Genomic DNA, 12057 nt, shown 5'->3' with positions numbered 1-12057 from the left:
CAGTTACTTGTGAGACACTGCTATCAATGCAGGTTTAAAAGTGCCCCATCAACTCTTGCCAAAACACAGGTGAGAGGAAGTACCCAGTACTACTGATTCAGGTCAGGAAAGCAACTGGCTGCAACCAAACCAGGTATTTCTGGTTCAGGAAGGTGAAGGCAGAACAATTTCCCTCAGCACTGTTTTCTCCACTAGTTTAGACTAAAGACTGTATTAGCAACACAACCGAACCATTTCTAACAGAAAAAGACAAGTTTTGTTGTACTGTAACTGGCAGCCTAAGAGGGGCAGACTTCAGCCGTCTTGGCATACAGACTTCCAGTTGTAGCAGAGAAGCGTTCTCCGATGTTTCTAAAAGATTCTCTGTTGAAATCCTAGGAGATCCAAGGGCAACACCAGCTTTCGCAAGGCAGCCTTTAACAGTCCTTCATTTAAGCATTCACTGAGAAGCAGCAAAACATTTCCTGTGCCAGTTTCTTGAGCTAATGCTTTTGCCTTACCTATTTTGCGCATGCACTGGTTTTCCAACTACTCTAACACAATCCTCTGGGCTTGGACACTTAAAAACTCACAGCTTCTTCATGGAACTAGGAACAGTAAGTGGGCCAGCACCTCGTCCCGCTTTTGACAGAGCCGAGCATGGTCTGCAATGACAAGTTACTAAAAAAAAAAACAATCTGAAACCAGAGACCTTAGTGTGGGAAAACTCAAACAGCGTGTAGGCAACGCAAGAACTCCTACAATTCATCTGATCTAACCCTCCAGCAGTCAAGTAGAACAGAGTAGGTATTGCAACAAAGGATTGCAGTCTTGTCCATTCAGCCCTGATAATGGCAGAGCTCCAATACAGACTGATGTGACTATTTAGTACAGCGGTTCTTAGAACCCAAGTTTTATTTGCCTTATTACTTGACTAAATAGATTAAAATTTTATTTTGCCTAAACCCAACTAGTGAAAAACTTCCTAGAAGCATTATAGTTAACGAACTTCAACTGGGGAATCTGCACATGCATATTAAGACTATCTGCATTATTTATAATCACCAATTAACAGGGACTGGATGTGACAAACCAAGTCTAACACTGCAACAAGCGGACTTCATTCCGCTCACAAACCATTTCCAGTTGAAGAGATGACTTTACAGCAGGACTAGTATTACTATTTCCGAGACGAGTTTTTGCAGACTTGGAAGTAACACTGAAGACTCCAAAGCAAAGCTCATAGCTGTTTAAAGACTAGTATAACCGCTATTTCACTCTTCGTAAGTCTTCTCAGCTGTTTTGTAGGAATTCATACTAAGGCTAGTACCTGTGTGCAGGGTGCGAGTTGTAAAGATGACACCATACACACACTATGAAACAATACAAACGTAACTTCAGTGCTGCTGGTTTTTCTTCTTAAGGCATATAAATACCACAGAACTCCTGAAGTTTTCTAAATCAATTTGTGTTTAAGCAGCGAGACAGCTTAAAGACAAAACAGCTACCACACCTAGTAAAGCAGCAGCAGAAGCCAAGCTAGCAGTATTAACCAAGATGTTGCACAGGTGAATTAGTAAACACTACAGGCAAGAACCTACAATATGAAGTTAAAGCAAGATGACGCAGCAAGAAGATTCAATGGAATGTTAAAGTGGGAGTTTGACTTTTAACAAGCCAAGTGTATGACATTCCTTATTTTCATTAATAAGCTTCAGGTCCTAAGCACCACAACTCAGCTTCTCATTGACCAGCTAAAAGAAAACCCCACACGCAACAGTAAACCACAGAACTCCAACTTGCGCTCACTTAAACATGATTCCTTTACAACGGTATTGCATAAGTAATAATCATAGTCCACACTTTTTGCTCCTATGTATCAAAATAGTTGAATAGTTATAAATAGTCAAGTAGGAGTTATGTACACAAACATGCAAGTTAAAAGGAATAAATGAAATGCTCCACTTTATTAGGAAACCAAAAATACAAAACTGAAGAGTTCAAGGCTTCATGTACTCAAACACTACTGATAAATGGTATCTTAAACTTATAGTTTTGTTTACTAGCAGTACTAATATTGACCAAGATTAGCCTCTACAAGATAGTGTTAAAAGTTGACTTTTTCCACCATTTGTGCTGTAATAAGCTAGAGTTTCAAATTAAGAACTTGGTGCAGTTACAGTAAAGTCTAGGTATTTATATAACTGTGGGTTTAGTTAAGACACTGGTTTGTAGCCAAGAGCTTTTTAGCTCAACTACAGCTGTTTTCTAATTAGTGAATTTTAAGATGCTTAGAGAGAGTTTATTTAATCAGCTACAGCTCTACTGAATGACATTCCATGCAAAGATACAGCTTAAGTCACCTAAACAGACCTAGATGCCATTTGTTTCTAGCTACTAAAAAAAAAAAAAACCAGAGCTCTGTGAAGGCATGTTGTAGAACTTATTAAAAGTTAGAGTTGAGAGACTGTATCTAACAGTAGCATATGCAAGCTGAACTACACACTTTTCTCTCAAGACACCCTGCAGACCACAAACATTCCCATTTGCGTGGGAACGCTGCTCCAGTCACACTTACCAGTCAAGTGTTCACTGCTTTAGTTTTACCTGGCAGTTAGTTCAGCTTTCCTCAGGTGCTTTAATTATATGCTTCAGGAAATCAAGGGAAGGTTAACTGTTAGCTCCAATTGCACAAGAGGAGCCTAACATGAGAAGCAAGAGGGAAAGGAACAGAGAATGAGAAATGCAGGAGACAACCAAGCATTGGCCTCAACTGAAGAACAGAAAACACTTGGAAGAGTTGTCCTAACAATGCATGAAAGTTCACTTGCTTAGAGATACTTGAAATACAACTTTATTATCTAAACAAAAGAGAATGGGAATGACAGAAACAAGATTTACCACTTAACACTCTGATGTGACTGCAGCAGTCTTATATTTGAAACTCAAAAGGGGAAGTAATTGCAGTCCAAAAAACAGCTAAATATGCAGGTCCAAAATATGAAGTTTTTTGTTTTGTTTTTTTTTTCATTGTTTTGTTTGTTTTTGGTTTTTTTTTTTTAAACTGCCACATTCACTCCGAAGCCCATTCATCTCTTTCAGCATCCCAAAGATTAAGCACATGTTCTGCTCAGCTAGATAATAAAGTGGCAAACACGCTGCACCACTGACATCACAGGACAGTTGCCTATAAAACTAGACTTCTGACGCTGGGCTCCAGCTTCATCCCTTCACAGGTCATCATCTTCATCTGGCAGTGCAGTGGTTTGAGCAATCTGCAACAAAGAAGTCACACTTAAGAACTGTTCTGCAGTTATTTGCCCCAGGAGCCCAAATGCTGGTTATCAGGCAATCGTTTGATCTTTTGAGCCCTTTCTCACTGACCTGTAAGTCTTGCTCATACTGTGCTGCCAGTGCTGGGTCCATAACAACTTCAGGTGGTGCAAGAGCAGGCATGGCAACAAACTCCAAGTTAGGATCTCCAATTAGCTTTCTAGCAAGCCAGAGGAAAGGCTTCTCAAAGTTGTAGTTACTCTTAGCTGAAATGTCATAATACTGCAAAAAAACCAAACCATATTACACATGATTAAAGACACCCCAAACCACAAGACACCTCTAACATATGTAGGGCATACGAAGATGAACACGCACATAATCAGCTCTTTACTTTTGTATTCTTTTTGACCACATAACTTCTGTTATGCTCTCAGAAATAGTACTGACCTAAGTGTCTAGAAACATACAGTTTCAGGCAAATAGGTAGAAATTGATAATTGAAAAGTTAAGGTATCCAATCTGATCAGAGATGGAATTTTCAGGGGGCAACAATGCATCTGTTCTTTTCCTGGGACTTGATCTACTGTAGTCTCAGTTCTGTGTCACGAGATTCTGAGCAGTGAAAGCAAAATGCACGCAAGCTCTTTAAGAGCTTATCATAGCTTCTGCTCAAGACCAGCGATGATCATCTTTAACATCACCCCCCACCCCCACCCCCGCTTCCCCGAAGTTAGGTTCAAGCAGCCAACAGTAGGTAAAGTTGAAATATTATAGCCTGTATGAGAGGCAGAACACTGGATTACTGCCTAGAACCCAACCGCAGTCAGACCCCAATTTGATTCCTACAAACTCATGCCAACATACCTGGAGATTCTTCTTCCTGTGGAAGACAATGGATTTTGCCTTGACTTTTCTGTCCTTAATATCCACTTTGTTGCCACACAACACTATAGGGATGTTTTCACATACTCGTACCAGATCTCTGTGCCAATTAGGTACATTCTTGTAAGTAACTCTTGATGTTACATCAAACATTATGATGGCACACTGAGCTGCAAGAAAACAGTCAAGAGTTACATCAGGAGACTAAGCACTTGCTTGTAAGATGGGAGAAGAGGTACCCACAGAAATCCCACATTAGGGTTAAGTGCCCGTGTTAACTTTTTCCCCTCTCAGTTTCACAGTTCTGAGAGCCCGTGTTCTGTTCACAATCAGCCCACAGTCGCATCATCTCACATCTTTAGTGCCCAATCTTAAACATCAGCTGCTTTTATCAATGCAACTGTCCCACTGAGTAACATGGTGTTGCATGGCCTGAGAATACACAGGGATTACAAAAGTCAACTCTGATTTACACAAATATTTGACAGAAGTTAGTTAACACCTATTTAACTAATCTCGGACATCCTATCGAGGCTTTCAGGTAGGTTGAGTGCTTCTAGTCCACATCTCAGGATGCCCTTGTCCAGAACAGTTTTTCAAAGAACATGGAGGCTTGACTTGATCCTGATACTTCTAAAGGAAAAGCAACAATATCAAACTCTAATAATCCCTTGCCAAATTTTAAAAGATATGCAGGTGACTGGAGTACACAAAGAACAGAGCTTGGCCAAGCAGAAGTTAAGGGACACTATCAGTACTTCTTCAGGAAGAGAACTAGACTCTGGCATGGAGATGTACAACTTCATCATCGTATCTAAAATGTTGCAGTTTGTGTTCCAAATCCTTGCCTCAGCACAGTATGTTAATACAGATAGAAATCTGTATACAGCTGAAGCACACACTTTCACCTCTTCACTACTGAATTTCATCAGCAATATCTTGTGATTTAAGGTGCACCGTTACTCTTCATTAATAGCAAAGCCTGCAACAGCATACTGAAAGACCATCTTAGAATATTCGTACATCAGCCCAAGCTGCCTAGCAAAGGAAATCATGTTTACATGAAGAGTTTGAAGACCAGAAGCCAGCTCATTGCTGCCAGCCACACTGACCACCTCCAGAGAGGCCAATGCAAACAGAATGCAAGACTGAACTTTAAGAGGTACAGAGTATTCCCACACATACAAACTTCTTACCTTGGATGTAATAGCCATCTCGCAGGCCACCAAATTTCTCTTGGCCAGCTGTGTCCCATACGTTGAATTTAATAGGGCCTCTGTTGGTATGGAACACCAGAGGATGAACTTCAACACCCAGCGTTGCTATAGCAATGAGAAAAAGCAGTGCACTTAGCAAGTCATGAATTGCACTTCTAACTAACACATTCGATCTCAAATGCTTCTTTGGACATACCTACATACTTCTTTTCAAATTCACCAGTCAAATGACGTTTTACAAATGTTGTTTTACCGGTGCCACCATCACCAACCAGGACGAGCTGTCGACAAATAAAGGCAAAAAAAGTCAGAGCAATACATTCTAGAGACATTTATTAGTCATTTAAGTGTACAGAGTACATTACTACAAAGGCCTTAGTCCTACAAGATGCTGTAAACAAAACACTGAATTCCCCATGAAACAATTCACTGTACTGGGACCCAAGTTGTTAGGCCTCCCATGCTACGCCTCTGGTCAGGCGTACCTAGCTCCTATAGCCAAAAAACTACACTGCACCGTGAATGTGGTTCTACTAAACGACAAGTGACCGAATTAAGAATATTGTGGGGTTCAGCCTGAACGTGACCATACTTAGAGAGGAACTCACTTAAGCACCCAAATTGGAGAAACCCACTGTAATCTTGCAATTAAAAACAAAAAACCCTAAACAACTGTACTACTAACAACTGGAATACTCTAGCCAAGTACTGTAAGAAACACAAGTAGCAACCTTTCATGAAGCAGTCTTAAGGATTTCTGGCTGTTAAGATAACACAACAAAAAAACCCCACACAAAACACCAGAAAACTCCATTCTGAACTATTTTAAGGGTTTTTCCCTATACAATTAGTAGGCAACAGAAACCAGACTATTCTAATTCACTCTAAGCTTGTTCTTTGTTGCAAGCACAAGCTTTTTGTTTGCTGCTGTGAAGTTCACTTTGGAAATTTAAAAATCATTCTGTAGGCAAAGCATCACTTAAACGTCTTACGCTAAACTACAAATAGCATCAGATTGACCCAGTGCAGCAGAACTTCTTTGTACAAGTCTTATGCAATACTACCATAAGCTAACCGCACCGTTAAAGACCAGCACTTCAGAAGCAAACCTACCATCCACGCTGGCACTCGGGAGTCGCTCCTGCTAGTTTTCTATTGAAGGAAAAAAAAGAAATACTTAAAGAACAAACCAGTCCCTTACCTTAAACTGCACTTGGGGCTCTCCTTGGGCGGCCATGCTGGGTCTGCAGGGGAAATGGAAGCATGTGAGCTCACAACGGGCGAGCTGATTCAAGGCCCCGCCGGAAGGGGCCGGGCGCCGTTTGCAGTTCCCAAATCGCCTGCGAAGGCGCGGGCTCTGCGCGCCAGTCAGCGCGGCCGCAGAAGGGGCCGCGGCTCGGCCCGGGCCCGCCGCTCCCCGGCCCTAGGCCGCCGCTCCCCGCTCCTCCCCGGCGCTGGGGCCGGCGGGGCCCGGGCCCGTCGGCGGGGCGGGAAGCACCTCCGCGCCTCCCCACATGCGGCGGGAGGGCGCGCGGTAATGGCGGCGGCGCCTCCCCGCCCACCCCGGCGCCCCGTACGGGCAGGCCGCCGCCGCACCCCGCCGCCTTTCGGGCTCGGAGGCGGCGAGGGCCGAGCCGCGGCCCCCGAAGGACCCCTCGGCGAAAGCCGAGCCCAGCCCCGCTCCGCGGAAAGCGCTCCCCAGCCCGCCCGGAACCAGCGCCCCATCCCTCGCGGGGATCTCCCCCCTGGCCGGGAGAGGCCGGGGCGAGGCCCCGGAGCTCCCGAGCGCTGCCTCCCCCCGGCCGCTCGGCCCGCCCCGACGGGCCCCGGGCGCTCTCCCCGCCAGCAGCCACCATGACTGAGCAGCGCGCCGCGCCGCCTCCCCTCCCCCCCGGCTCGGGCCCTCGGCGGCCCCGCTCCGCTTCTCCTCCTCCTCCGCTCCGCCCGCCCTTTCATCCGGCTGGCGCGGAGCGCAGCTCCTGCCCCGCCGCCGCCGCCATCCCGCGGCGGGGCTCAAGCCAGGTACCACAGCTGCAACGCTCGCCCAGGCCCAACCTCGCCTCGCTGCAGCCCAACCCATCCCTACCCCTCCTCGGCGGCGGACTAACGGGGGCCGCCCTCCCCACCGCTCACGCTTCTGAAAGCGGCCGCGCTTCGTCCCACCCCGCCGCTGGAAGGGCGAGGCGGCCGCCCCGGGCCCGTTACCTCTGCCGAGGCTGCTCTCCGCGTCGCTCCCTCCGTGACTGGGCGCTGGGAAGATGGCGGAAGCGCGGTTCAAATACCCGGAGAGCGACGCCGCGCGGCCGCGGGGGGGGAGGGGTCGGCCGTCACGTGGCGAGGGGCGGGCGGGCGCCAGGCGGCCCGGGCCGTCTTCAGCGGCGAGAGGCGGCCATGGGCGCCGGCACCTGGGGGGCTGTGCCCCGCCGGCCCGTCCTCCGCCGGCCCTGAGGGGACTGTCTTGTCCTCTGATGGCCCTGAGGGGTCTGTCCTCTGACGGTCTGTCCTCCGCCGGCCCTGAGGGGTCTGTCCCGTCCTCCAACAGCCCTGAGGGGTCTGTCCTCTGACGGTCTGTCCTCAGCCGGCCCTGAGGGGTCTGTCCCGTCTTCCGCTGGCCCTGAGGGGTCTGTCCCGTCCTCAGCCGGCCCTGAGGGGTCTGTCCCGTCCTCCACCAGCCCTGAGGGGTCTGTCCCGTCCTCCGCCAGCCCTGAGGGGTCTGTCCTGTCTTCCGCTGGCCCTGAGGGGTCTGTCCTCTGACGGTCTGTCCTCAGCCGGCCCTGAGGGGTCTGTCCTGTCCTCCAACAGCCCTGAGGGGTCTGTCCTCTGACGGTCTGTCCTCAGCCGGCCCTGAGGGGTCTGTCCACCAGCCTGTCTTCCACCAGCCCTGAGAAGTCTGTCCTCTGACAGTCTGTCCTCCACCGGCCCTGCGGGGTCTGTCCTGTCCTCCACCAGCCCTGCGGGGTCTGTCCTCTGACAGTCTGTCCTCCACCAGCCCTGAGGGGCCTGTCTTCTGACGGTCTGTCCTCCACCGGCCCTGAGGGGTCTGTCCTGTCCTCTGATGGCCCTGAGGGGTCTGTCCTCTGACGGTCTGTCCTCCACCGGCCCTGAGGGGTCTGTCCTGTCCTCCAACAGCCCTGAGGGGTCTGTCCTCTGATGGCCCTGAGGGGTCTGTCCTCTGACGGTTTGTCCTCAGCTGGCCCTGAGGGGTCTGTCCACCAGCCTGTCCTCCACCAGCCCTGCAGGGTCTGTCCTCTGACACTCTGTCCTCCACCAGCCCTGCGGGGTCTGTCCTCCGACGGTCTGTCCTCCACCGGCCCCGCGGGGTCTGTCCTGTCCTCTGATGGCCCTGTGGGGTCTGTCCTCTGACGGTCTGTCCTCCGCCAGCCCTGCGGGGTCCGTCCTGTCCTCCGCCGGCCCTGAGCAGCCTGTCCTCCCGTCCGTCCTCCACCAGCCTGCCCCATCCCGCTGAACTGCCTTCCGCCCGGCGCCAGCGCCCTGCACCCCCCGGCTGTTAGAGAGGGGACGGAAGCCCCGGTTCCAAGCAGCACCTTACACGGTGAAGCCGGGGTTTGGCGGCGAGGGCTGAGGCAGAGCCGGCGAGCCAGGCTGAGCTGCTCAGGAACTCGGCGGTCTCCCCGTGTCACCGTTGAAATGGCATCAGAAAGTGTTTCAGTGTGGGGGGTCAGCTACTCAGCTGATGACTTCCTGCGGACAAAGTTTAAAAATTGCACGTACTTACTTAGAAAACCTATTGAACCGCCTCCAGCACGGTTTAATACAGGGGTCTTCAAAAGCAGCAGGAGAATTGAATTGAACAGCTTCCAAGTAAACGCAGCTGTGTTCAAAAGGACTTTCCTCACATGTACCCTATGACCATTACTTTCAGCTCTTCGTCCAACCTGATCTGCGTTGACTAGGGAGTGCGTTAATGAAAATAAAAGTTGTTTTGTAAGCCCTGGATTTAGAATAGTTCTCTAAGCTCTCAAGTCCACACTTCAGTGGAACAAAGTTGTTCAAAGACTGACTTTCAAAGAACACAAAGTGTTTTGCATAGGTCTATAAACATCAAGTTCATGGGTTCACACACCTTTTTAAGGTCTCTTATTTTTTTTTACTCCGGTATACTTCAACAACTTCTATGTGGTCTGTGGCAAGTTTGTTGGCGCACCCCGTAATCCAGACTAAATAAATGATTTTTTAAAAGTATTTCTGAGTTGAATTAACATAAAAAATATTTCGTGGCAGGTGATACATACAAACATAGTTTATTTCTTGTTCATTTTCTACAGACATAGAGGCAACGTACACAGAAAGTGTTACAAGAGCGGCTGCACTCTGCTGTAATTTTTGCTTATTTGATAGTACAATGCCAATCCAAATGTTGCATAAGATGGTCTTTGTTGGAAAAATCACTGGCTTGTTGAACTTGCTTTCCCTTTCTTGGACGAGTTGCATTTGTGGGTTTTTCAGCATTTTTGCTGATCGCCTCTAGGTGTCAGGAAGGATATTTTTCAGAATGTGTAACTCATCTCCAGTTTTTCTCAGCACAATGCCATCTTTATAAAACCCTTGTGAATACCACCTCCCTTCTTGACAAATAGGCATGCGTTTATAAATAGGAGCCCATAAAGCCACATTAGTGGAGTTGGGCAGTTTTTAAGAATATAAACACTTCGGGGGGAAAAAAAAGCAATCTGTAACTGTGTCAAGAACGCTCAGTGCACTTTAGAAACTTCTCAATATTGTTACAAATTCATTAGGAAACTACTTTTTTTCCCCTGCAAACAAAATGGTAATGCTAGCTGATACTTTAATGTGGAATAATGAAAATAGATTTCTAATTAAAAAGTGCCCTATCATAGCATTTGAGCTCCTGGCAGATATTTATTTCGTTGTTACGAAGATAAGTTCCTACGTGGAATCTCGTTTTTATCATCTGTTTTATCATCATGTATAAATTCAGTTCAGAGGATCCACAAAACGTTTGCTCCAGATAACCCCATTCAGCAAAGGCAGCAAGACACTTCCCAGCACTCATCAGCAGTGTTAGATCACTATCTAAAAGATTATAGATATCACTATAAGGTATCACATAAGGTATCGCTGGGTAATCAGCAAAATAATTACCTTTAAAAGATCTTTACAGTTCCTCTATCTTGACTCAGGTCAACTGTGAACAAACTTAGCAACTCACTGAAGGCCACGCTGGAGAGAAACGGAGTCACAGAGCTAAACAGCGTATTTAAATATAACCACTGTATTAGTAGGAAGCAAAATAATTTTGTAAACTGTAAAAGAAGGCAACACTATATGAGGGCGAGCAACGAAAAGGAATGTAATTGTACTTCCCAGTTACAGCAGTGATTGCGGAAATGTCTCTGGAACGTGAGCTCAGGCAGGAACGGAGGGCTGCACGCTGGTGTTCAAGGCGCCACGGGAAATTACACTAAAAGATTTGAAGAGGAAATTACTCACTTTCAGCACGGATAGGTGAAATGGATCGTACAGGAGCAAAATGCAGTTAAAATATGTATTCAGAAGACAAACTATATTCATTTTTTCAGCAAGTAAAACACATCTGACTGTAGGTTTCGTTAAGAGACTACACTCTGGGAAGATAAGCATTTACTTAGTCAATGATGAAGGGCAGATGTAGACCTAAATTGTTTCAGAAAACAAGAATTCAGCAATTTACTCTCATTAAAGTGGCTTACATGGCTAATTCAGGATCTTTAACTTCCCAATCCAGCACTGGAAGAAAATTCTTTAAATACATGAGGAAAATTATGCATTGGATTATTATGCTCGGTATCCCAAAGTAACGTTTTTAGAATTTACAGTCACTGAACTTGTAGCCTGGAAGATTAAGTCTATATATGATGGAACTGAGATGCTAATGATTACAGGTAATTGACCGCAGTAGTACTTTTTAGCAAGCACCTAAGAACGCACCACCAGCGAGGATCTTCTGCCTTCCGTAGTATGCGCATGCTCCATTTCCTAGCAACTCCCAGGCCTCTAAGACATGCCTGTTACTGTACAGATTTAGGACTTTGGCAAAGTTTTGGCGGTTTACTAGAGCTCTAAACATCACTAACACGCAACGCGCGTCAACGCCTTTTAGCCGAAGTTACGGTAAGCCGACGGGTCACCGTCTGCTCCGTGGAATGGGAGCGTGCAGCTCTCTCGATTTGCAGTCACGATACGGATCGCTTTTGGCCGTTCTGGGGGTGAGCAGCAGGCTGCAAGCTGTACCTCGTATTACGAAAAGGCTGAGGGACGCGTCTGTGGCCTGCGAGGAGCAGCAGCTCAGGAAAGAGGGGACGCAGCCCGTACGCAGCCTGGACTAAACATGAATTTCGCGAGGTCTGATTGCAGATCGCGCACCAGTAAGGAATTCAATGAAGTTCAACTAAAAAAAAAAATCCAATCACAACTTTTCAGGACTCCCTCTCTCACGACGGCCTCCCAAACGTGTAACGTCTCGTTGGGGTACGCCTAGCAGCGGCGCTTCCTCGGGCCGGGCGCTGGCCGTCGGCACCGGCGGGACGCTGGGGCGCCGCCCGCCTCCCACACGAGCCGCTGCTCCCCTTGCCGCCCCCGCTCAGCGCCGTCCCAGGGCGGAGGCGGCCCCGCTCTGCCCGCCCGCTCTGCCCGCCGGCCCCGCCCGCCGCCGCCCCAGGAATCCCCTCAGGGCCCGCCGCGC

General features: G+C 47.9%; 1 protein-coding gene across 1 annotated transcript; it reads right to left on the bottom strand.

The window, feature by feature from the left end:
* Nucleotides 1–2378: 2378 nt before the first annotated feature.
* On the bottom strand, nt 2379–7597 carry RAN (RAN, member RAS oncogene family). Its single transcript, XM_075718663.1, has 7 exons — nt 7560–7597; nt 6556–6598; nt 5551–5635; nt 5334–5459; nt 4120–4307; nt 3364–3534; nt 2379–3254 (listed from the first exon to the last, which is right to left on the bottom strand). Exons 2-7 carry the CDS (start codon nt 6589–6591, stop codon nt 3210–3212), a joined length of 651 nt encoding a protein of 216 aa, XP_075574778.1. The 5' UTR covers nt 6592–6598; nt 7560–7597; the 3' UTR covers nt 2379–3209.
* Between the last annotated feature and the right edge of the window lie 4460 nt (nt 7598–12057).

The sequence above is a fragment of the Pelecanus crispus genome, chromosome 11 (assembly GCF_030463565.1).
Source record: "Pelecanus crispus isolate bPelCri1 chromosome 11, bPelCri1.pri, whole genome shotgun sequence".
NCBI classification, from domain to species: Eukaryota; Metazoa; Chordata; class Aves; order Pelecaniformes; family Pelecanidae; genus Pelecanus; species Pelecanus crispus.
This window is presented reverse-complemented; position numbering and strand designations above follow the sequence as displayed.

Bases quoted from the DNA above. Each gene is read 5' to 3' on its own strand.
- RAN (XM_075718663.1), bottom strand. From the start codon at position 6,591: ATGGCCGCCCAAGGAGAGCCCCAAGTGCAGTTTAAG. The intron at 5,460-5,550 runs GTATGTCCAAAG...TCATTGCTATAG, and splicing joins ATTTGAAAAGAAGTATGTAG to CAACGCTGGGTGTTGAAGTT. The intron at 4,308-5,333 runs GTAAGAAGTTTG...GTTTTCTTGCAG, and splicing joins AGATGGCTATTACATCCAAG to CTCAGTGTGCCATCATAATG.